This window comes from Anser anser (genome assembly GCF_964211835.1).
Source record: "Anser anser genome assembly, chromosome: 1".
Classification (NCBI taxonomy): domain Eukaryota; kingdom Metazoa; phylum Chordata; class Aves; order Anseriformes; family Anatidae; genus Anser; species Anser anser.
In genome coordinates this window covers 201,984,128-202,010,082 of record NC_139720.1, presented here as the reverse complement: position 1 = coordinate 202,010,082, position 25,955 = coordinate 201,984,128, and the positions used below count along the sequence as shown (strand labels likewise).

The 25,955-nt window shown below is 43.2% G+C and overlaps 1 protein-coding gene and 1 long non-coding RNA gene across 25 annotated transcripts in view; both read left to right on the top strand.

Annotated features, from left to right (window-relative positions):
- Positions 1-25,955, top strand: part of FAT3 (FAT atypical cadherin 3) — a 419,605-nt gene that overhangs the window by 89,444 nt on the left and 304,206 nt on the right. For all 24 annotated transcript variants that reach the window (XM_083840085.1, XM_083840082.1, XM_083840081.1 and 21 more), the window contains one exon: positions 874-4,185. In XM_083840085.1, the coding sequence (XP_083696211.1) occupies positions 891-4,185 (3,295 nt within the window). In that variant the 5' untranslated portion in view covers positions 874-890. The remainder of the gene's footprint in view (positions 1-873; positions 4,186-25,955) is intronic.
- Positions 4,192-25,955, top strand: part of LOC310901135 — a 71,125-nt gene continuing 49,361 nt past the window's right edge. The window contains exon 1 of the long non-coding RNA XR_014585626.1: positions 4,192-25,955. This exon is cut by the window's right edge and continues 45,636 nt beyond it. This is a non-coding gene — a long non-coding RNA (uncharacterized lncRNA).

Sequence of the window (25,955 nt, the reverse complement as noted above, 5' to 3'; positions counted from 1 at the left end):
GCATTGTAGTACATATAAAAGGGCAGAGTTAAGTCTGGTGGGCTATCTTAGCTGTGACATTTACTAACCTGACTCTTTATGTGAGAACTTTATCAAGCAGTTTTATTTTCTTCATTGTATTTTGTCTGTTCTCACTATCTGGGTATGTGTGTGCGATTGCATTTAAATAGCCATAATTCTACCTTTATTTTGATTTTACTGTAGGCATCTGTAATTACAGTAATGGTTGGCTAGTGATTTTTATGTACTGCCTTTTCTTGGTGGCTCAAATTTCACTAACCATCTGATCTTTCTTAACTGCCCATATTAAACCTGATAACTATCAGTAATTTGACTATCACAGTGCTACATAGATAATGAAAATCCTGTCTCATCCCCAAAGGTTAGGACTAAAAAGGAGTCTTCCAATATGCTATAAAAATGAACGAGTTTAGACTTGGTTGCAGCTACTGTTAAATAAAAATAATAATTTCAGTGTGAACTATCCATATATTTTTTTTACCCAAATGTATGTCTGGTTTTGTTTTTTTTTACTGTGATTATTATTTTGTATTGTGTGCATGTACATATAGATGCGGTTGGGTCAGATAGCATTTTTTTATATTAAAAAAGTATGAACGTGTGTGTATATATATATATGTATATATGTGTGGATATGTATATATGTTATCACATGTAAAAAAAAGAATGCAAAACTGTTGCTTTTTTGTGTGTAGTGTTCTCCCTTTCTGTTTTATTAAATATGTAGTAACTAGTTATTTTATATATTTTATTTTCAGGTACAAATTTAGTAAGTAATTTTGAAATAATGCTTTTTCCAGTACCGTTTTTAGCTCTTGATTAACTGTCTTCCTTTTTCTCTCTCTGTCACAGGGTGAAAGAAAGATGTGATGGAGGTGAATATGGGCCACTGGTCAGGCACAGGGCCTCCTCCGTCTTGCCTTGCCCTTCTGATTGTCAAGCTCCTGGCCTGCCTTTGCCAGGTAGTTCATGGAACAGCACCACTTGGCTTTCACTTCACACATTCCACTTACAATGCTACTGTGTACGAAAATTCGGCTGCCAGGACCTACGTCAACAGTCAAACGAGAATGGGCATTACCTTGGCCGATCTTTCTTGGGATATCAAATACAGGATAGTGTCTGGCGACGATGAGGGCTTTTTTAAAGCAGAGGAAGTCATCATTGCTGACTTTTGTTTCCTGAGAATAAGGACTAAAGGTGGGAATTCTGCTATATTAAACAGAGAAATCCAGGACAACTATTTATTGATAGTGAAAGGGTCTGTCAGAGGAGAGGACTTGGAAGCATGGACAAAAGTGAACATCCAAGTCTTGGACATGAATGACTTAAGACCTTTGTTTTCACCAACCACATACTCTGTCACAATAGCGGAAAGCACTCCTTTAAGGACTAGCATTGCACAGGTGACCGCAACAGATGCGGATATTGGGTCCAATGGTGAATTTTATTATTATTTCAAAAACAAAGTTGATCTCTTCTCAGTACATCCTACGAGTGGTGTTATCTCCTTAAGTGGCCGGCTAAACTATGATGAGAAAAACAGATATGATCTTGAGATTCTGGCTGTGGACCGTGGGATGAAGCTTTATGGAAACAACGGTGTAAGCAGTACGGCCAAGCTTTATGTTCACATTGAACGTATAAATGAACATGCCCCAACAATAAATGTAGTAACACATATTCCCTTCCCATCAGACAAGGAGCCTACCTATGCAGTTGTTAACATTGACGACCTAGATGAAGGAGCCAATGGAGAAATTGAATCTGTTTCAATTGTGGCAGGAGATCCGCTAGAACAGTTCTTTCTGACTAAAGAAGGTAAATGGATGAATGAGTACAAAATAAAGGAAAGAAAGCCTATTGACTGGGACAGTTTCCCATATGGTTATAACCTAACTCTCCAAGCAAAGGACAAAGGATCTCCTCAGAAATTTTCTGCAGTCAAATTGGTCCACATTGCTAGTCCCAAAAAAGAAAGTATACCCATAAAGTTTGAAAAGGAAACTTACGATGTTTCGATCAATGAATTTTCACCTCCAGGTGTGGTGGTTGCAGTAATTAAGTTGATGCCAGAGCCACTGGGTGTGGAATATAGATTATCTCCTAGTGAGGATGCTGATTATTTTAAGATCAATCCCATCACAGGCCTTATTACTACCGCTCGTCCTTTGAAAATCATTGAGAAGGACCTCTACGAATTAGAAGTATGTACAAACAAAGGTGGTGATTTAAAAGCACAGGTTACTGTCAGGATAGAAGATGCCAACGATCACACTCCGGAGTTCCAGCAGCCTTCGTACAGCTCATTTGTCAACGAAAGTGTCCCTGTGGGCTATAGCGTTTTGGCAGTTTCAGCAGTCGATAAAGACAGGGGAGAAAATGGATACATAACATACAGCATTGCCAGTCTGAACTCACTGCCATTTATAATAAACCAGTTTACAGGTATCATCAGCACATCTGAAGAACTGGACTTTGAGTCCTCACCAGAAAGCTACAGGTTCATTGTGAGGGCTTCTGACTGGGGTTCTCCCTACCGCCATGAAAGTGAGGTGAATGTCACCATATACATAGGCAATGTCAACGATAACAAACCCCTCTTTGAAAAAGTGGCATGTCAGGGAGTGATTTCATCTGACTTTCCTGTTGGTGGTCACATTACTGCTGTTTCTGCTATAGACATAGATGAGTTAGAGCTTGTAAAGTACAAAATAATCTCTGGAAATGAGCTTGGCATTTTTTATTTAAATCCTGACTCCGGTGTCCTGCAACTTAAAAAATCTCTAATTAATTCTGGCATAAAGAACAGCAATTTTGGCCTTAAGATAACAGCCACTGATGGAGAAAACTTTGCTGATGCTATGTTTGTTAATATTTCAGTAGTTCATGGGAAAGTGTCTTCAAAGACCTTTAGCTGTAGAGAGACTAGAGTTGCTCAGAAGCTAGCAGAAAAATTGCTCAAAAAGGCAAAAGCAAATGTGAAACTGAATTTGGAAGATGGTTTTCTCGATTTTTATTCAGTGAACAGACAGGCACCACATTTTGACAAAACCTTCCCTACTGATGTGATGGTTTCAGAGGATCTGCCAGTTGGTGCCACCATCCTAAGGATAAAAGCCTATGATGCAGACTCAGGCTTTAATGGAAAAGTAGTTTATACAATTTCTGATGGTAATGGAGATAGTTGTTTCAACATTGACATGGAGACAGGGGTACTTAAAGTTCTTATGCCCTTGGACCGTGAAAAAACAGAGCTCTATCTCCTTAATATTACAGTTTATGATTTAGGTAATCCACAGAAATCTGCATGGAGACTGTTGACTGTCACTGTAGAGGATGCAAACGATAACAAGCCTGTTTTTTTACAGGACAGTTACTCAGTTAACATTTTAGAAAGTACAAGCCTTGGTACAGAGATTATCCAAGTAGAAGCCAGAGATAAAGACCTAGGATCGAATGGAGAGGTGGCTTACTCGGTGCTGACGGACACGCAGCAATTTGCCATCAACAGTTCCACGGGAGTGGTGTATGTGGCCGATCAGCTAGACCGGGAAACAAAAGCAAACTACACACTAAAGATTGAGGCTAGGGACAAAGCAGACAGTGGCCATCAGCAGTTTTCCGTTGTGCCTCTGAAGGTTTTCTTAGATGATGTCAACGATTGTTCTCCAGCCTTTATACCATCCAGCTACAATGTGAAGGTCCTTGAGGACCTGCCAGTTGGCACTGTCATAGCTTGGTTGGAAACTCATGATCCAGATCTTGGCTTGGGAGGTCAAGTCCGTTACTCTCTGGTGAACGATTACAACGGGCGGTTCGAGATAGACAAAGCGAGCGGTGCCATCCGCTTGAGCAAAGAGCTCGATTACGAGAAGCAGCAGTTCTACAACTTGACAGTGCGTGCAAAGGACAAGGGACGCCCAGTTTCTCTCTCTTCTGTTTCTTTTGTGGAAGTTGAAGTAGTGGATGTTAACGAAAATCTCTATACCCCCTATTTTCCTGACTTTGCTGTCATTGGATCTGTAAAGGAAAACTCGCGCATTGGTACAAGCGTTTTGCAAGTTGTTGCTCGAGACGAGGACTCTGGAAGGGATGGAGAGATCCAGTATTCCATCAGGGACGGCAGTGGGCTGGGGAGATTCAGCATAGATGAAGAAACAGGTGAGTTTCATTTCTAATTTCCTTTTCCTTTCCAAGAGGGTCTTGCAAATGGGAAACTAGGCATAATTATTTTCTGCCCATTACATGAAGTTCGGTTCTTCTTAACAGGCAAGATAAAATTGTAAATAAGGATTTTCCAGGCACAGTGATGACATGATTTAATTACCTGGTTGCATTCATTACTCTGTGAGTGTGAAATAATGCACATGGCTTTTCAGCTGCTATGTGATGACTCCATTTAAGAAGCAGTGATAGTTGCGTAATGACTCTCTTGCAGTCACTGTATTATCTGTTGATCGTTGTAAGTTACTCAGGTCACCTCCACAGAGTCATAACACTCATGACCTTGAATGCAGTGTTAAACTCAATGGAAGGAATTGAGGGGCAGGAAATATGAATTATTTCATCCTAAAACTTATTTTTGGTCTTGTCCTTGTTGCTGGGAGTAATTTTTCATTGGAGTCAGCAGTCTGGAATGATGTGCCATTCTGTATAGTATGCTTTCTTGTAGCATGTTGTCTTCATCAGTGTAGGCATGCTTGTGAAGGGTACGAATACAGGGATAGATGCACTCAGCCTGTGCTGACTTTTCCTTGGTGGCAGTAGTGTTAACAGAGTGAAGATTTCTAAGATGTTAATCTTCACTTCTACCACACCCTATTGGAAAACGTGGAAAACACCAAGTGTAAAAGGCTATCTAGTAAAACACGGCTAACGAGCTGGCTGTTTATATGTCTGATAGCTGTTGGGAGTAATGGTGCAGCTGTGGTACTAGAAGTGAAGAAATTATAAAATATTAGTCAACAGTTTAAAAAATTATATTAAATATGTTGGGTCTGTGGGCTTACTGTGGTTTAAGCAGACTTTGTATGTCTTTTTTTTCTGAAGCTTTTAATTGAGAATGTGGTATTAAAGCATAAGATTAAAATGTATGTTTTGGCAAATTCAAACTGTTTAATCAAATGTCAACTTTCTAAACTGAACATTATGAAAAACAGACGACATTACAAATGCTGTGGATCTCGTCTGAACATAAGCAGTTGAAAATATTTTTATTCTATTTGTGTTGTAGTCTCTGTGCTGCAGCTGTGCACAGATGACAGTCAAAACCTTGTGTCCAGAAACATTAAACTTGAGTGTCAGAAGCCAAGAGGGCACCTACTCAAATTTCTAGAAATGTTAAGAACTCACATATCCTACAGTGAATGAACTTGGGCAACATTATTTAGGCAGTTGAACATGATTTTCAGTTTTAAGCTCTGGCATTTAAAAGTGGTAGCCTATTTTATTGAGTAGCATGGACTTCAGATAAACGGGTTCCTTTTGAAGCAATGGGAGTTTGGTCTAAATGCTTCAGCCTTGTTCTGAATATCTTGGGATTCAACATTTATTGAACTGAAAGGAATTGTTAAGGAACAAGCTTCCAGGAGGATAAATTAGTGTGTGTTGTTCATTAATAAATTAACCTAAGTTATTACCCTGTGCCTAAATGAGTAAAGGTGATAGCTAACACTGATTTAGGGCCCCTCGTCAGTAAAACATGGATCATGTTTTGAGATGAGCGGGAGTCGTACTTGACATTACACATTAAATGTGCTTAGTTTCTTTCTAGAATTGAAATCAAGTCAGTGAAGAAAAAAAAAAAAACACAAAACCAAACCAAAACCAAAAAAACACCACAACAAAACAGAGCTTTAAAAGTTGCATATTTTCGTCTTTCACTCTTTCATGAGTATTTTGAAGAGCCAAACCTGTCACCTGTGCTGTCTCACAAAGCCATTCCAGAAGATATTTCGTAATCCAGTAGTTCAAAATACTCTTTTAGATTCTTTTTATATGTTTTCCCCAGCTATTTGATACATCTTAAGTCATCTTGAAACAAACTTGAAGAACACTTGGGTGCACAACTGGGCCAGGGCTGTGTGGAGAGCAGGATTTGGGGGTTCAGGAATTACCCCACTGTTGTGCTGTTGTAACTTGAGTGCCGAATTTGACCTGCAGCGTCAAATAGGACAAAACATTAATAGTCTGCTATTGAACTGGTGGCAACTTAAACACTGCTGAATGATGAATCAGCTATCTAGCTGTAGAAAAGAGCTCAAGTCACATATTGAATTAATTTACAAAGAGATAGCTGTTTATTTACTTTCAGTGCAGTTAATTTGTCACTTTTAAACTGACCGACTCTATTGGCTTATACGCCGTCTCTCACGAAATTTGTGAAGGTAAGCAGGAGCATGAAGTACAACAAATCAATATTTTTGGCTGCTGCCTTAATGAAAAGAAGCCTGCAGTATCCATTATAATCATTAGGATATAAACTGGGCCAAATTCATCCTGATGTGTGAGCAGGCTGGACTCCAAGCAAGTCTGTGCTTTCAGCATATTTTTGCTCAGGTGCATTATTTTCGTTCTTTCACAATACTCCATCTTAGCGGTGTCAGCCCGTGTGCTGAGTGAGCTGCGCCTGTGTTCCTTGGGGCACGTCTGTACTGACGAGGGGAAGTGGGTGCGGAGGTACCCGAGGAGGAGCTGACCTGTACGGTGGATGCTCACTGTGCCCTGCTGCCACCTGTTTATCAGCACAGTGGTTTTCTTCTCGTTCCTTTACAGGTACATACAGGTGCATGTAGGTGCATCTAACTCCACAGAGCTTGACCTAGCTGATGGTTCAGGTGCCACAACAGGTAGCTCTGCATTCAGGTCTGAGCAGTGGTCTGTGGTCAGCAGGCTTGGGAGTCCCTCCGTATTGGCCAAGGTGGGTCTCTCTGCACAGGTTGTATGTGCAAATCCTGATGCTCTTGCTGTTTTTGATAAGAGATGAGCCGTGGGGTTGGGCTGGGGATTTCCTTCCTGCAGTGTGTCCCTTTGTTTTGCGTCTTGGAGGACTACTTTTGAGGATTGATGCTGTTGCATTACAGCATTCGCTGTTAAGTACTCCAGTTCATAGATGGTAGTAAGGAGCGTAGTGGACACTTGCCAGCTAGAAGTATTCGATGAAGTAGAATTTTACATATATTTGGTCCCACAGCCTCTTAAATCACTTCTCACTTTGTTTCTCTGGGTTTACTTTAATTTCTTTTACCAGAAGATGAAGCCAGTGCAAATCTCTAAATCAATAGAAACTCTCCTGCTGTAGAAGGCAGCAGTTCCAGACCTCCTCCAACTCCATCCCTAGTTTCACACAAGCACCTTAGACGTCAGACTAGATGTTTCTTGGGTTTACAACATAAGTCATGATTCTTGGCTTAAAAACAGCACCCTCCACCCCCCTCCTCCCCCCAAAAAAATTTAATGGACAAACAAATAACTGGTTTAAGACTGTTCTAGAAGGAAAGAAGTTTTTTTTTTATTATTTTTTTTTAATTTTTAATAGAGAACTCTGTTGATGCCTGCCTCAATGGACATTCAGTTTGTCACCATGCTAGGTGCGCAGTTCAAACTCATTGATTTTCTTTCTTCATTGGTCTGTTTATTGACTGCTGGTATAAATGTCACAAGCTTGCCATTTAAGAACCCCGCACTGAGGGACATAATGTGATTTTGCCATTTACGGATTCTCTTTTTCCTTCTGTCTGCCATTCAGAACCACTTTTCTTTACATCTCTCCCTTTCTCTGGACTCCTGAGATGTAATCTACATGATGAAATGTGCTCACGTAGAGTCAGAGGTAGTCACTGCAGGATTTCCTTATAATTGACAGAGAAAAACAGTTGATGGAGAAATTATTCATATTACTCTGTAGTAAAAAAAAAAAAAAAAGAAAGAAATTAGATTAGTCATGCTCTGAAAATGCACTGGACAGGAGCATCCCACTCTGTTTTCCATCTTCAGAAAGGCATTAAAATCCGATGCTTTGATCTCAGTTGCTGAAATGGGTGGTAAGCTCATTGTGCAGCTCATGGGCTGTGGAGAAGCTCGAGCCATTTCTTCATCTCTAGTACCACTCCTCACCTGCTGTATTTCTCCACGCTCCTCACTGGTCTGCTAATTGCATTCCTTTAGAAAAGAATTGTGTAAAACCCCTCTTTATTTCTAGAGTGTTGTAATACAAAATAAGCAGTTAAAGTTTTTCAGGGGATGGCAGCATGCTCTGAGTTTTCATCCTAGCAAGAGCTCTAACAGATACAACTAGCCTTTTGGAAGTGCTCTCTGTCAGAAGTCCCTTACTAACTTCTTTAAATCCTGTTTTTTTCTGCTCTGGTATGTACACCGTCTCAGTGCTGATACCACACCAAAGCGGTGTATTTTTGCTGTCTCAGGAGCTTGTGGTGACTCCAGCAAACGCACATGGCCATATGATGCCACCTACCTTGGGTGACTAATTGCCATCCAGATGTCCTGCTGTGCTATCTGCAATGGGAACTTCGACAACTAGTGAGATCTCCTGACTTCTCGAAAGGTTGACTTAGATGAGATCAGTTCTAGCCTAAATGCTGACGTCTTCCTTCTCATTTTTTCATGATTTGTGGTTTCGCTAAACAGCAGTGTTTTTGACTCCAGCTCCACTTTTCAGTCTGGCATGTGTTTCTACTCTTTGCACAGTTGATGTAACAGCCTGGCACTAGAAGTGTTTCTATATTTACCCCGACTTTACCCGTGGATGTACTGCTAATAGAAGGGGAATGAACTGAGTTCTGGAGGAGCAGAGACTAGATACACTCAGCATCTGCTGCTGCAGACACTTCTGCAGGCTTGATAGGAGTTGGTGTGACAGTGCCCCAGGATGCAAAGAATGACTAACCCTACTGCATAGGTGGGAAAGCTGAAGCAGTCAGTCTTTTGCAGCTTCTCAGGAAAGCATCAAAACGTCTCAAGTTGCACTGAAGTAGAATATGGAAACACCACAGTGCTGTTAGCGAAATGCTTACGGGATCTTTGATGTTCTTGCAAAGCCCAGAAGCATGGACTCAACACTCTCAAAAATTACTAGCCTCTTTTTCTGAGGTTATTGAGGAGATTGAGTCCCCTGATTTTTGTTCGGACTTTAAATTTTGGCATTAGTTGGCACTAATTTCCACCCCTGCAGAGCCCGTCTAATAAGAACACAAGCTGGAGATGACCCTGATAACTTGATATCTTTAGGTGTTTTCAGCCCTGAACAATTCGAATGAATAAGCCAAGCCTGTCTTTCACAGCACTGAAATCTTAAACACCATGTTAAATGGAGGTGGATTTCAAATTATTACAAAGTCCATGGATGGATTGATTTATGGTGCCAAGTACAGCGGTCTGATGTTCTGTTTTGAGACCTTTTAAGGTGCCTCAGGAGTGATTGAAATTCCTGAGAGACTGTTGCTGGGAGTCCAAAAAGAAGCCAGTTGGTGTTGGAAAACCCTAATAACGGCTTCAAATGACTAATAATGGAAACAAGAAACACCAGAAGATATAGTTTATAATAAAACAGACCTGCTCGCACCGTTAAAACTGTCTGGCAGAAGGGAATAAATTTATTGCTTCAGACTCCTTGCATCTTGTTGCTGTCTTCTAAAATAGTTTTTGGTTATTGTGTATGCAAGTTGAAGGATACTTTCATTTATTACAATTTGAGTGGTCTGATAAATATTTATGTGGGACCATTACTAGCGTTTCCTTGAAACATCAAGTAAAAATGAAAATGCTTTGTGATACGTAGTTTTTTTTTTTTTGTTCTTCCCCCGGCTTGTTTAATTTTATGAAAGTACGTAAGAGCTAGTGGATAAATCTGTGAAGACTCACCATAGACTTGAATTCACTGCAGAGTTTTGAGTTGTGAGTGTTACAGACTTTGTTCACGTTCTTGGTGAGAGTAGGCAAATTTCATTGCCCAGAGCAAGTAGTTCTGAGCCATTTAACTAGCCTAGGCTTCCAAAAAAAAGTTTTCAGAGTAACCTCAGGCCAGACACCCGAGCAGTGCCAGTGGTGTTGGTGGGCACTGCCTAGGGAAGGGAGGATGCTCGCAGGGGCCACCCAGGACCGGAGCTGCTGGCGCTCAGCCTGGCCATGATGGCTCTCCTGCACGGTCCCCTCCGTGGAGGAGCACGCCAGATGGATCACGCAGCTCAGCTCTGGCCAAACTCTGATCTGTCACCCTCTATCTGTGTCAGGCATGAATAAAGCATTCCTGGGAACAGCTATTTTGGAGTCTGCCGTAACGTGTTATCATTACTCTGTGTTATCTCTGGCAGCTTTTAGTAGGACAATCTTTCCTTCATTTATGATTTCCAAATTTTGGAAAGTAATTGTTCACATTTTTCTTTTTCTTTAAAATTAGTTGCGGTGGAGAAACAAGTTTTTTTGATAAATTCTGTATGTGTATTTATAATTTGTAGCTGTAAATTAGTAAAGAAACAAGGCCTGTCTTGGTTTCACTGGAATGAATTTGTTTAAGATTTTATTTAATAACACGAACCCTGAAACAATGCATCAGCTTACAAAAATATTTACTTTAAAGAGTCCTTAATATCATTCTGACATATTTTGAAAGTTTCCTAAGTGAGGCCAGCCATACAGAATTGTTCCATTCAAGCTGTTCAACTCTCTTGGCTTTGTACTGCATAAAACAGCTCATGAGGTACCATTTTATAGTTAGCTGTTATTTGCGTGTTGTCCCTTCTTTGGAAAATGTTTAGAGAACTTCCTTTGTTATTCAGGAGGCTCCTGATGATAGGACATTCTTTTCAATCTCTGAGTAATTTATTTAATAAAGTAATATGCTGTTTGTATTTCCTCCTACCTGTCACCTTTATCATTCTTGAGACTTATTTTTTAGAATATTTTACATTTCTGTGTTCTGTTATTCTGTCCCTTAGCATTTTAGTCCAGAAGTGACCCCTGCATTATCCTGCGCATCACAGTCCATTAAATCACACCCAGATGCTCCTGCATTGAGCTCGTACCCAAGAGTCAGCCATGGGACCAAGCCACGCAGTAGCCAGTTAGACTGGGGGAAAATTTACTTCCAGCATTTGCCATTCAGTGTGAATGTCTGAGCACCAGCTTTATCCTGGGATCACCTCAGACCATGATCTACCTTCCCTTACGAGTGATTCATGGTAGTTGAGCAGTTCAGCTGAACACCTAGGGGGAAAAAATTCATTTTAGCTCTTCCAAGGCAGCAGCGGAAGCCTCTAGGCATGAGAAGTGATGTTGTTAATGCAAAACTGCAAGTTTATGAGCATGTTGAGGGCAATGCAAGCAGTCCTGTCCTCCTGGGATGTGCAGAGGAGTAGGAAGATGGATGTTGCAGCAGTGTGTAAGATTACATGGAACCACTTTGCTGCACTGCCTGATCCTTTCCTGAAACAAGTCCAAGAAAGAGGATTCTCTAGTGGCCAGTAATACTGAGGATGTATCCTCCAACCTGATCCTTGCAGTGGGTTATGTGACTTTTTAGAGAGTGATAAAACTGGACAGAGGGGCAGAGTTGGTCAGGAATTTTTGGGACTAGTTTGGAGCACAGACAGGTGGTAACACTGGAGCAATTAAAAACACAAGTCCATATATCTCTCACCCTACTTCAGTACATGTGCAGGCTCCAGGATTTAACTTGGAAGCTGGCTTAAGGCATGCTATGTACAAAGCTGTTCTCTGTTCAAGGACCATAAGTGATGGCGAATTGGGCACTTACTTGGAAAGCTCCTCCAAATTTTTCATTGCTCTCATTGCTTAAAAATTGTGTCATATTTCAAGGCTGCGCTTAGCTAATTTCATCATTCAAGTCTTGGAACTTGTTAGGTCTTTGTCAGCAAGGTAAAAAGAAAAAAAAGCACAAACCTCCTACTATCAGATATTTTTCTGTTTGTACATACAGGCTTACCTGAAAATAGATGTTCAGAGATGAGCTTCTATAGCTCATGGAACAGATTCTTTTAATCTGTAGTCTGCTGTTTAATGTAAACATCTTTATTACATTTTATACACTTATGGTGTCTTATTAGCATTGAAGTGTTGCCAGTAAGAAATAACTGAGAGAAAGCCAAACTCTGTGCATGTGGGTGGGGAGTTTTCACTGCAGTTGGTTTGCATTAGGCGTTTGAGCCAATGGATTTTTGTGTTTGTCAAACTTGACTTGTCCGTTGGCATTGACCCGATCATTTTGTCCACACCTAATAAAAAAAAAAAATTGCCAGGCACGTTCGCGTGCAGTTAGCAGATTGTCACATCTTTTTCTTTTTCTGTGGCTGCTTTGAGGACACTTCTGCAGGCTCCGTGCCCCCAGTGTTTTGCAGAGAACAGGGCAGGAGCACAGGGTGGCAGCTGCAAGGTCTGCAAGGTGCAGCTCCTGGTCAGCCCTGGAGCTACCCTTCCAGGCGCGTGGCTAGGTGACGTGAAGGTTAAGCCACGTAACATGAGGTGTTGTTCATCTCACTGGGCTTTGCTCACCTGCTTAAATATCTAACTTAGGTTGGACACGAACACGTAGCTCAGCTAAGGTGAGGTGAGCCCTGACGAGGTGGTTAAAGCCAAGGGAGTCAGGCTGGGCCTGTCCTTGGTGGGTGCCCTCGGCTTGAACAAGACCTTCTGTGCTGAACTGTGGGAGTGGGAAGTGTGTGCAGATGCAGGGCTCTGCTGGGTTAATGTGGTGGTTTTACCCAGCTGGGCAGCTGAGCTCCACCACAACCACCCTCTAACTCCCCCTTCTCTCCTCAAAGGGGGAAAAATATGGTGAAAAGGGCTGAAGGACTGAGATAAGGACAGGGAGATCACTCAACAATTAACATCATGGGCAAAACAGACTCAGCTTAGGGAGATTAATTAAATTTATTACCTATTGCTGACAAGCTAGAGCAGTGAGAAACTAAAAGCAAACTAAACCAACCTTCCCCCTATCCACCCTCTTCCACCTCCGCCCCCCGAGCAGCGCGGGGCAATGGGGGCTGCGGTCAGTCCCTGATGCTTCATCTCCGCCGCTCCTTCACGGTCCCTCTCTGCCCCTGCTCCCCGTGGGGTCCCTCCCACGGGATGCCGTCCTTCCCGAACTGAGCCTGGGGGGCTGCCCACAGGCTGCAGCTCTTCCAGAACTGCTCCCACACGGCTCCGTACCACAGGGTCCATCCCCCAGGAGCAAACTGCTCCAGCACGGGTCCCCCACGGGCGGCAGCTCCCCCCAGACCCCCTGCTCCTGCGTGGGCTCCTCTCCACGGGCTGCAGCTCCGGCCCGGGGCCTGCTCCTGCGGGGGCTCTCCATGGGCCGCAGCCTCCTCCAGGCCACATCCACCTGCTCCACCGGGGGCTCCTCCACGGGCTGCAGCGTGGAGATCTGCTCCGTGTGGGACCCGTGGGCTGCAGGGGGACAGCCTGCTCCACCAGGGGCCTCTCCACGGGCCGCAGGGGAACTTGTGCTGCGTGCCTGGAGCACCTCCTGCCCTCCTGCTGCACTCACCTTGGGGGCTGCAGGGCTGCTTCTCTCTCAGCTCTCACCCCTCTCTCCCAGCTGTTGTAGCACAGCAGGGTTTTTTTACCCCCCATTTCTTCAATCTGCCCTTACAGAGGTGCAAACAGCATCACTCATGGCTTCGCTCTGGCCAGCAGCGGGTCCCTTTTGGAGCTGTCTGGAGCTGGCTCTGATCTGACCTGGGGCAGCTGCTGGGCTCTGCTCACAGAGGCCACCTCTGCAGCCCCCCTACTACCAAACCTTGCCATGTAAGCCCAGAACAGTTCTCCCTGTGCTCCCTTCACCATTCCACTCTGAAGAGTGGAAAGAAAATGAGCATGGGGGCCCAGAGAGCTGTGGTAGCCTCCAGCCCATCCCCTGTCTGTGTGACTGGGGGACAGAGACAGGCTGCAGATTTCATCTGCCCCCCACCCCCCGTTCAGCTGCAGGTGGTGTTTGCTGCAGCGTGTCTGTACCGTGATGTGAAGGTAGCAGCCGAACGTTGTCACAGCCAGCTATGCCTCAGCTTTGCAGGTGTTCCCCAGTGGTTACAGGTGATGACCAGAAACCCTCCTCACGAGAGAGTTGCCTTGGAGTTTCTTCTCTTCGAAAATGCTTTTTGGTTACTTTCATGGTATTTTCATTGATAGTTGAGCAACACGTTCTCATTTTACGGGTATGATTGACAGTTCCCTGAAATGACAGACTAGAGATGTATGCAGCTCCAGGCTAAAGAGCTGCATCTGGGCTGAGCTGGGTGGCTGCTTATTCCAGCGAAAATACCAGTTTTGAGTTACCAACCTGAGCTTCCCCTACAGGAGATAATGATCACAAAGGATGGGGCTCCTCGTGCTCACCGTGCTGAAACAGCAGGAGAGGTGCCTAATGCAAGAGGTGGATGCTGACGAGTGGCTTGCAACAAGTGACAGGAGGTGCAGGGGTTTGTAGCCAGGACCCTGCAGGGGTCACTGTCCCAAAAGAGGCTGGGTGCTGGGCTCAGTGGGGTGGGGAGGCACGGGGGTGAACTAACGGGAGTTTTTGCTGGGTTGTGTTAGAGCCAGAAATGCAAACTCTGTCCAGAGAGAAACGTGGGTGTCTGTGCTCTGTGTGCCATGTGGCCACCACCAATGGATAATCATCCTAGAGACTGTAAGGAACAACTTTCAACCTAACTGCTCTAAGTTATGTGAGAACTAATTATCAAGAAGTGTTTACCTTGGCCTGAGAGTAATCCGAATGTATGTGGTTTTAAAAAACCATCTGTTTCCGCAATGTGAGGGCTAGGTTGGTCCTTTTTTTCCACTATTGAAGCGTTTGGTTTTTCAGTTTTATCGAAATGTACATTAGCAGATTTGTTTCTGACTTGTAGATCGTTGCAGCCTATAATGAATAGTATGCCTGTTTATTTGAGGATTTTTCCTCTGATTTCATTTGAAAGTTTTACTGAGAATTCATGTCCTGGAAATGTAACTTAGCACACAGATCATTAAAAATAGCTTTGCTTCTCACCACTGGTTCAGTTTATAAGGTGAGATTTTGCAAAATGAAAAAAATCCTAACTGCAAATCAGTTAAAATTTTTAATAACTTTTTTCCTCAAAAAGCTTTATTTTTTATGAATAACTGTGGGATTTAATTAAATTTGCCAGGATACTTCACAGTCCCCAAATACCTTTCATCTAAAGTACACAAATTATTTTTCACATTTTAATGAAGGAAGCTCTTTGATGTGTGATGTTTGTGTAGTTTCCCATTTTAGTGGTAGGGTGTGAGAGGTGTAGATAAGTTAATAATTTGATTTTTTTTTTGAGGGGGGGGGGAAGCAGGACAATGTAGAAATTCATTAAAAACAGCAGGAACCTCAGGTGTTCAGCATCTCCGTTATGAAGCTGTCCTTGGCCAGAGCATACAATGGGACGGATTTTTCTGACTCCGGCATGTGTCTCTATACAAGACCACCTGTCTTCTGCCACACAGGATCTTGGAGCTGGTTTTAAGAGGACTGGATTTTATTAGAATCATAGAATCATTAAGGTTGGAAGAGACCTTCAAGATCATCTGGTATTGTTTCTTCTTGAGGTGCTGTGTAAGGAAGAACCGTGTTATGCTGTGCTACTTCTCATTGGCTATCTTAGGGTTTTTTGTGTTAACCTCGCTTAATTATCATTAGGCAGTAACTCTTAGGTGATAACAGATCGCAGTCCAAGTCAGTGATTAACGCAGCTTCCTCTGGGACTATAAGCCTGTATTTTGCACTGGGGGAGAGCACTGGTAGCCACAAGCACCAGCAGCTGGTCCTGGTCAGGAGACAGCGGGAGCCCCCCAGGCTCTCAGAGATGCCGGCAGCCTCAGGGGCTCTGAGTGAGACCTCAGCCGGACTTTGGGGCCGGGCTTTGGGGCTGATGCTTCTGGCATGCACTCAGTGCAGCGAGTGGCTGGGGGCTCCTTCCTGAGGCCGTGTCCACATCGCTCGCTTTAACCTTTCCCGGCGGCGGTCAGTTCATCACTGATCTTCAGAGACGCCCACCTCATCTTCCCCGTCAAGGAAACCCTTTGTAGATCTGCTGGACGGCAAATTCATCCCACGCGAAATACTGATACGGCTTCCATTAGAAGCCTCACAAACTTTTAATGTGTTATTTCTCTTCCTGCAGCACCAGGGATGGGGAAGCGCATTCTGTGCCTTCGGTACCTACACGCAGAGCAAATTGATGGTGTGTCCTCATCTCCGTGACAAGCGGTTACACCAGCCATTTGCTAATGAGATCGGGTGCTTTTTACAAGCATGCGGCTCCTTTGCATCCTGGTTTGGCTCTGCCTTTAACAAGATATCTTCGTTTTAGCAGTGTGTGGTTCAGTGTGGGCAGCAAGCAGCTTTTGAGGTGCACATCATCCTTCTAGAGAAAGGGAAAATAATCAGAAAGGAAGCATGCGCCCACGATGACATTTGGAGAGGAAGGAAGAGGACTGGCATTTAGCTGTGCTGTCCAAGGGGTAAATGGCAAAATCTGTTTAATAAATGTGACCTAATGAATTTAGGACTGCTGATTCTGGAGTTTGTTCCCCCTCTATTTATTGTCAAAATCATTGCTGCTTCCCTCTGAACATGGATGGCAAGATCTGAATTGCAAATTATGAAGTTTTAATTTGTTGATGCTGGAAGTAAAAAAACCTTCTACTGGAGGAGGTCGCAGGCTGTAGCCACTCCTGAAATGCCAAGTGCTGTACTGTTATATTGTTAAGAGCACAGAAGGGTTTTTGTTGCCTTCATGTAAACACACCAGTGTTGGAAACTTTTCGCATATGTTTCAGCTATTTCATGGGGATTTCCTTTAATTGCTTAGTCTTTCATAATGAACATTAATCTGTCACTGGCAAAGATAAAATCCATCTAATTCTCAGAAAATCTGTTTCTCTTTGTCCATACCCACAAATTAAAACTCCTCTGATACTGGTTAGAAGCTGTCTAGACATCGAACGTGGTCAGAATTAACGGTGTGGTCAGAGGGACGGACGTCTCGTGCTGCTTTGCACTGCCAGTTATAATCCAGTCCATCTTGACAAGAGGGTTTAGGCTGTCCGGGAAAGTCCCTGGAGGGATTGGGAACTTCTGCCAGAGGAGCTGTGATCCCCTTCCTCAGGTCAGCTGGATCCAGGAAGATGCCGTCTTCCCCATTGTGGTCCCTGAAGGCCACATCCAGACAGAGCAAGCAGCTTTTTCTGGATTAACTTGAATCGCTGTTGCAGAATCCCGTCTTTGCAGTAAAATAAGGCTGTGATTCCCAGCTCCCTTCAACCTGGCATGTATCTGTTCTGACCAAGATAAAGAAAGGCATGATCCTGACTCCTGCTTCCTGCCGCCTCCCTGCAGGGCTCTGCTGTTTCGTGAGCCGCTTGCTGAGCCCCTTCGAGAAGGCAGTCAGGGAAGACCTCGTCTTTTGGAGAGAAGAAGTGAGAGGGTCAGTTCTCTCATCAAACGTATGAGCTGCTGCCTTGTCCAGGCTTTGGCGTGGAAGTAGCAGCTGTGACAGAGCAAGAAGGATGTGTGCTAAAATGGAGATTAGTGTGTTAAGCTGAGTAGGATGGTTGTTTGCTAAGTGGTGTTTATGGCATGGGCCCCTGAGCCTTGAGCTGGTATCACAAGTAAGAGCAGCTATCGGATGGGTAAAGCTGCTTACTGTATGTTACGGAGATACAAAATCCCTCTGGCAGCGTGACTAACCTTTTCATGCCTCGCTTTACCTGTCTGTACAATGAGTCTAATGATCATCACATTGTCAAAGGCATTTTTGTGCCAGTTGTGATGCTTGCATGATTAATGGCTTTAAAATGCTATGAATGATTTTGATGGAAACACATATCAAAATGCATTGCAGCAGCCGTGCATAAATGCAGTCGCTTGGTATTTGAAGTTGGAGGGTGTTAGAGGAGAAGCCCCTTCAGGATTCACGTCTTTCGCATTCTAATCTCCAAGGAAAACTTTAGCTTCTCGGTGACCTATTTAAGCTAGTACATTTATTCCAAATAATTAACTGTAAAAATGTTACATTGACTGCACTGGGCATACCCAACAGCCACAGTCAGGCTGCCAATCTTTCCTTTCAGCCTTCCGGGTGTGAATGATACCCTGAAACATGGCTCGATGCAATGCACGGCAAAAACAAAATAGAAAATTAATTTCAGTATCAAGTGAGACAAACCCTCGCTGCTGTTCACTGTCTGTGCCTCTGTTGCTGCTTGGGTGTTATTGGGCAGACAGCATTTTCTGTGATAGGGTAAGTTAATTATCGAGGGCTTGGGGTATGGTAAATTAATTATGGGGTGGGATCGGGCTCCACTACTAGCCAGAAGGGGAGGTTTCGTGGTGGGTTCTGTCCCAGACGGCAGGGGGACACGGAGGCCTGCGCGGCCACTTGCTACCACCCCAGCTGGACACCAGACCCCATGGGACAGGGGATGGAAACCAAGCCCAAAAAGTGCTGCCTCTGCCCCATGCTGTGCTCTGAAGTGTGCAGCGTGAGCGGAGCAAGGTGGGATGGCCATAGGTGAGGGCGATGCACACCAGGAGCTCCATTTCTCTTTTGATTTACATTAATAAATAGCTTTGGCAGCTACCAGCTAACCTTAGGTGCTGCTTTCTTCTAGTAATTGCCGTGCCAGTAAGGAACCCTGCTGTGGTGTCCTTGTTTTAAATACAGCTTAAGGCTCAGCAGAGAGGTGACAGGAATTCATCTGAGCAGCTCAGTCCCGTGGCTGGGCTTTGGGCCAGGCGATGCGAGGCAGCACGCAGAAGAAAGGGGAGCAGATCAGTGGTGCCTGCAGCACGGGATGGTTTGGCTTGAAAATGTGCTGAAGGGAGAAATCTAACGTAGTTTCCGGACCTTGCCAAAACTTTTTCCGTGTTATCTGACATAAAAGACCACATAGAACTACTGTAGAAGTTCTTTTAAGGAAGGATGCTCTGCTATTCGCTTTTTGGGGAGGCTCTGTTTTGATAAAGGTATCAACTTCTATCACATGGGGAGTGGGGACCAGTGCAGAGATGGCAAGTGTGAGCTCTGCAGTCAGAGCTGCAGGCTGCTCCTTTCTTACATGCGATGCTTGCCCTTCTCTGGTTTTGTTGGATTTTGTTTGTTTGTTTTCCTGGATTTTTGTTTTATTTTGCTTTTTGTTTCGTTTCAGTTTTTCTTTTCCTGGTCAATCTAAATTTCAAGCTATTCCCCATCAAAACTCTGTTATCTCCAGGTTGCAGTGCTTTAACTCGAGAATTATTTATTTCCCCCTGGTTTTTCACTAATTTGGATTTACAGCACAGGGCTGGACATCTTTTTAAAGACTTCAGGAATCTGTTGCTATTATGGTTGGAAATAATCTCATGTCCCAGTGTCACAACCTGGCCTGGCTGTAGGGCCAAGGCTTGGTAGTACAGGAAAGGAGTTTTGATTTAATACAAGTGCCTGGGGACAAGGCAAACACAAAGATTATTGATGCTACAGCCTTGGTTGAGTCGCTCGATGTCACTGAAGTTAATTTATTTATTGAATTATGTGTTCTAAAGATGTGGAAGCCTTGGGATGGAAGATCTTACAAATATTTTAAAGAATTACTAAACTACACAGCAGTAAAATACCTTTCCCTGTCCCTAATCATTCATATATGGTGTGGTTTTTTTCCTGTGAAAATGGCTTTGTGTTTCTAATCAGCCAGTAGTTATATTGCTAATGGTGATAAGCAAAGGCAGCAAGTGTAGGGGATATGTGCTCAAGGTAATGTTTCCTGGTCCTTGTCACCAGCCTCCGTTCGACTTTTTCATTTGTGGTGGCAATGAGTGATGCTGGAGTGTCTCCTGGGCAATGCACTGCCTGGGCGGTGTGATTTATGGACCACTGTTTTCGAGAAGCTGCAATATTCTGCTTCATTCAGAAGAGAGGTTTAAAAACATACAAAAGTTGGGAAAATATTATCTGTCTTTTAAAAACAAGATTCATGAACAGATGTATATATCTACTCTGTCACCATACAGATGGGCAAAAAATGTTTAGTTGTCATGGCAGCAAAATGTACAGTATCACAGAAGAAGAAAAAATAGAAAAAAAGGACTGTCTTGCCAGTTGTTATACCACAGCAGCAGCTGCTGAATCTGAGTTTTATTGTCCTGAAACTTCAATTCGAAATCCTCCAGACCATGTTTCTCATCATCAGCAACGTCTGCATCCTGTAACCTCCCTGCGATTTGCCTACAGAGCTGCTCGCCCTGGGAAGCATCAACGTTTTCACGTCTAGCTGCTTATTTAGATGGTTTCTCTCTTGAATGGGAGCTGGACAGTAAGTAGTGGACTGATAGCTCTGCTCTCATGAAGCAACTCCAAGAGGAATGAGCATTTATATTATGGTGTTAATTTAGATTTGTGTATTGCTGAGTGTGATGGGACTCTGATTTTGTTGTTAGGGTGGAATAGGAATTATTTGGGCTATAAGTACAATTCCTGCTCATTTCACAGACAAAGAGACCTATCTGCATGTTTAGACCAAAGTGAAACATACACCATGTCCTTTGTATTACCTTAAATATTTTTTTTTTTGCATGATGATATTGCCCATATTTTTAAATCTCCCATTTTGCGCTCTTGATTTTCATTTTCCCCACTGCAGACAGTGGGAAACAAAACTATAAAACTTCTTAGTGGCTATTAATTTCCCTTTCTTTCCTACGCACAATGTGGCTGAGCAGCTTTAGATTACTACACTGCATGGCCATGTTTTAACTCTCCCTTCAAATGCTTTATTACATTTACGAAGAAAGAGTGTAATGTATTTCTATTATTCATTGGGATATTCTGCTCTGAAGAAACGCTCCATGAAAGTAAAATGAGACAATTCAGAGGGCTGTGTTGTGGCCGTGGTCGGGAGCAGCATGGGGTCGGGCTGTGCTGTGCATCCCCAGCCCAGGGGCTCAAGCTGTGACACTGCTGGGCCCTGAGGGTGGCCGGGTCCACCCCAAATTCGCATACAGCATCCCTGAAATGTGCATACAGCACCCCCAAAATGTGCATACGAGCACCCTCCGGGTCTGCAGCCAGCTGGCATGGGGTGCTGCTGCTCTACCCGGGGCACAAGTGTGGGTCTGCTTTGTAGCAACAGGAATTACGATATTTTGTGGCCAGAAACATGAATAGTAGCAATTAAGTAATTGTCTATAGTAAACTCGCAGCCGCCGTCAAAATTATTTCCTTTGCCATGTCTTGTTGGATTGTTTTAGGCTGTTTTTTAAAGTGTTTTCCCCAAAAGAGAAGTAAGAGTTTTATCTTCCACCTCACTTCTTGCTGCTGGTACCAGTTATCTGCTCTGTGGGCTTTCTGTAATATTGCAAATGTTTAGGGTTCATTCTCTTGCTTACTGCAAATGAGGTGTAGCCATTTCCATTTAAATGACCTTTTTTTTTTTTTTTTTTTTTTCCCCTTAGCAGCATTTCATTTTTGGAATAAATAAGTGGAGTATCAGGCTCTCTGAAGGTCAAAACTGTTTACAGAGCTCTTCCCTGCTTGGCTTTTGTTTTTTTTTCAAAAAAAAAAAAAAAAAGAAAAAATTAAACTGGGATTTCTGGGATTTTAGGATTAGTTAATGTATTTACCCAGTCTTTAGAAGGTAATTTTCATGGGATAGAGAGATCTTGTTTACAATGTGTATAAAAAGATTAAAAGGAATTAATTTTATTGTGTAAGAATATTAAGTAATCTCCTTCCTTCTGCTGTGAACCTCTCATACCTTCAGCTGTGTTACACTTTCCATTTCTACTTCTTCTTAATCTTCAATTAACTAGAAAGCTTTCTCCCATTTTTTAATTCTCTTGTTGCCTTCCAAAGCCTTCTGTAGCGAATTCATGCATATGCTGGTACGTGTCCTCTCCACCTGCCTATCTGTCACAGGTTTTCTTATTGTCCCTGCCACCAGCTTGGGGCCGATACAGCTAAGTGCTGCTAACCCAATGAAGCCAGTGGGATTTAAATCTCTCTCTGAGTGTCTTAGAATGGGATTAGCTTTACCCTTTTCTGAACTCAGCCTTTTATGAATTTAATGTTTCAGTCTCCAAACGAAGGCAAAGTTGTCCTGTTGTGTAGACAGAAGGCTGAGGCCCAGGGAGAAGGTGGGAGGAAAGGTTGGCTTGCAATCAGCTTGCGATCACTGAATATTTAAGAGCCTTGTATCTCTATGGTTTAGGCTTTTTAATTCCTTTGTAGATCCAGACCACTACTGCCAACTTTCAAATCCAATGAACTGGTCCCAGGCTTGCCCCATGCTGCTGGCCCACCTTCTCCTCAGTTCCCCAGCACCATCTTCTTTCTGGCTAGGGAAGAGAAGTGACCGAGCATGGGGCAGAAGTAAAGGCCAGCCTTCAATTTACATCCCCCGACAAAAAGACGTCCTCACTGAGGATGATTTCTCTTTCCCACATCGTCTCCTCCTGCCTTCACAGCTGCTGTTTGTTTCTCCTCTTTCTTTTGCGCGATCCTCAAGTCTTTACTTGTATGTAGGGGCCAGTGCTGTGAGATGAGGACATCCTCTGCCTTTACGCACAAAACAAGACCAATAAATCTTCCTGTTGAATTGCTGCCAGACCCTTGAATTGTCTCTTCCATTGATCTCTTTCTTCCTTCTCCTAATAACTGCTGGCTTTTCTTCGCAGGAGTGGCAGATGGAGTGGTGGCTTCCCCTGAAAGGGTCTCGCCTTGCACGAACCCAGAGTCTCATCTTTCTTTTATCAACCTCAGCCTTATTGTGCCACTGCTGTTCTCCATGCAACAAAGGAGCACCAGTGCTACCGAAAGTCAGATTTCCTAAATATTTTTGCTAGGTTTGAAAATCCAGCTGTGTTTCTGTATGGGTGGTGGTAATCCACAAGAATGCCAATGCCCTCCTGCTTTCCTTCGCGCCTAATTTTGCACATTCCTGGATCAGAGTTAGTGTTTGAACTAAGTAGGGCTCAGTGTTTCAGTGAGATTAGTCCCCACTTGGCACAGCAGTGGCTGGGATGGGCTTCACCTCTGTAAGTGGAGGAGTTCCCCCAGCAGCATGGCTCATTTTTTGTAAGTGCTGGCCCTGGTTCCAGCACTATTTCAAATCCATGGAGTCAGAAGTGTTCTAGGAAGCTAGAAAACTTCCTTTTTCTTTTTTTTTTTCCAATCTGAGTGCACATTACTTGCGTGATCGTTGAGTCTGATCTTAGGGATGCGTGCTAGAGATCGCTGCTTTCTTACAAATGGGCATGCGGCATGGAAAGATTCATGGCTGTGAGCCCTCAGTAGTTCACAACTGGTAAATGAGCTAATGATGATACATCTTCCCCTCCCTGCTGCACTCTGAATTTTTATTACAAGGCCAGTGTCATTTGTTTTCATCTCTTGCAAATCCTCCCTACATCCTTCCCCATCCTAGTCATTTCCCCTGAAAAGCATCTACTGCAGTGACCTCCATTTGACTACGAAATGGAAGCGCTGAACAGCAGGGCTGCTGTCTGGGAGCTTTTGTAAGTGTTAGAGAGTGCAGATCCCCCCTTTCTATCTACATTAGCCCGGAAAAGGCAACACTCATGTTTTTAAGTAGTGGAGAGCTGGGTGTTTACTTACATGTGAACTCTTGTCTCGACGCCAGCTTCACTTCTTAGAAGTAAATTTAAGGAGACAATTTGAGTGTAACTGTTTGCAAAGTGCAGAGTTCATTATTAGTTTAACCCACCACCCTCCAGGGTAATAGACATCATCTAAGGTTAAAGATGCTAAAATAAAGCATTTCTTGGGAGCAGGCTTCTGAGCATTTTCCTTATGAACATTTTCATTATCCTGGTGTTCTCTGGTTCTGCCTCTACAGTGAGCTCTGCAGTGGGACTCTACTTCAGGGCTGGCATTTACACGTGCCAGTGACATGCACAGCAGGAATAAATCACTATTTTCATGTCAAATGCATGGATGTGCATCGCTCCTGTTGTCCAAGTACTTGGTAAGACCTGAAGATGGGAGTGCATGCCTCAGTAGAGAGATCTGCTGAATTTTGGAAGGTGACTTGTACAGGGCATGCTCTTATCTAAGGAAATGGATTTCAGCTGAATTTTGAAAAGGACAAATGTGTGTCTGCATTGTGTATTTATTACTTAATGTCAAAAAGTGAATTATAGGTTTGGCAAATCTATGACATAGATGTCCACAAGAAATTCTGACAACCTAAGCTGAATGAAAGAGGGTTTTGGACTAACATGTCTGCAAAGGAATTAATGTTTTGACTTCCTGCAAGATTTGTTAAAATATATTTTTATTCTGTTTTGGTAGTGGTACATGACTAATACATTGAATAAGTGCATGCGTGGGTGTATAGAAGCCTGCTGAATGTCTTTTTTTTTTTTTTTTAAATAGAAATAATTCAGTCCCAAATTCTTTTTGAGTATTTGATGAAATCATAAAAATCAGTGATTGAAATTACCTTGACCTTGCAGGTCATTTTATGCATTTGCTGACCCCTTGCATTATTTCCTCATTTCCTGCATTATTTCCCATTTTAAATGTCCCAAGTGTGGGGACTTCTTCCATTTACCAAGCAGGATTTTACTAGCAGAGGGACGTGTGACTTTGTTTGGGCATGGGATGGAAACCCACAATGCATTTACATGTAAATCATTCTAGATGCTCAATCAGAGTGCAGAGTGCTCCTGCCTTCCCCATCGCAGGAAGCCGCCTCCTTCCCTCTTCTCAGCAGCTGTCTTGGGGTGCCTTCATGCCCAGATACCTGTCCTTCCTTCCCACAGCACGTACTGGACCTATTCTATTCTATAATTAATGGGGATTTCCTTTTTGCCAATCAGGTCCCCCTTCCTTAGCCTCGTCATTACCTCAGTGACGTCCAGGTGTCTGGCGTGGTGACAAATAAACCCTTTCATGCGTCACTAGTTCAGAGAGCTGAAGCTTAAACCTGGCGTGTCCCTAGGCTCTCCCAAAGAGCATGTTTTCAGCTGTAGTTCATGTATTTTTTTAATAATTATATTTTTAGCACATTAGAGCTCCCCCCTGCCTTTTCTTTTTTCCCCTTGGCTTCATACCTAATTAGTCATTCCCTAAATAAATACCATGGTGCCTCCCAAATTACTTGCGCCATGAGAGAATGCAGTTCTCTGTCTCCTGAATACAATCTGTTTCTTGCTGTATGGGGATGATGGATTTGTCTCAGGGATAAATTTACTGGGAACATTTTTCATAACTGTTTAGCTTGGGGCAAGTTTATGTTTTGAATCAAATCTCACATTTTTGGAGGTTTCTCTTATTTTTTGGAGTCAACCACTGTCTCATTCCTTGAGGAGGGGCTGGGTGGAGTTTCTTAATGTTTCTTCTCGTGGTCTTCTTGGTCCTCTGAGGGCACCATTCTTCCTGGTGGAGCTACCTATTTCTTATATTTCAGCAATATTGTGTTATTTGGTAGCTTCTTGTACCTTCTGTTTAACTACCAATTCCTCAACTGGAACAATGGCATATTTTTGGTTTCAATGTCCTTTATATGTCTCATAGTTTGCACACGTGTATTTAATGCCCAGCACTGATCTCCAGATGTAGCTGGAAGGAAATGTACACCGTGAGATAAAGGTAATCAAATGATGAAGCTGTAGTCACACTCTGAACTCCTAATTTAATGGAAAAATCACCCGAACGATAAAGTGTGTAATTACGTTGATTTTCATGACACTTGTGTCACAAATGGATTCTTCCTTGTGTACAGATGACATCAATTAATACCCGTTATAGCTTTCTGTTAAGTCACAGATTTGGCAATGCTTTTATATTAAGTGGGCATTAATTCTTGCTAAATTACGAAGGGAGTCTTCCTTTATTACTTATCCCATCCACGCAATACCTGGGGAGATCCTTCTCTGTCCTGGT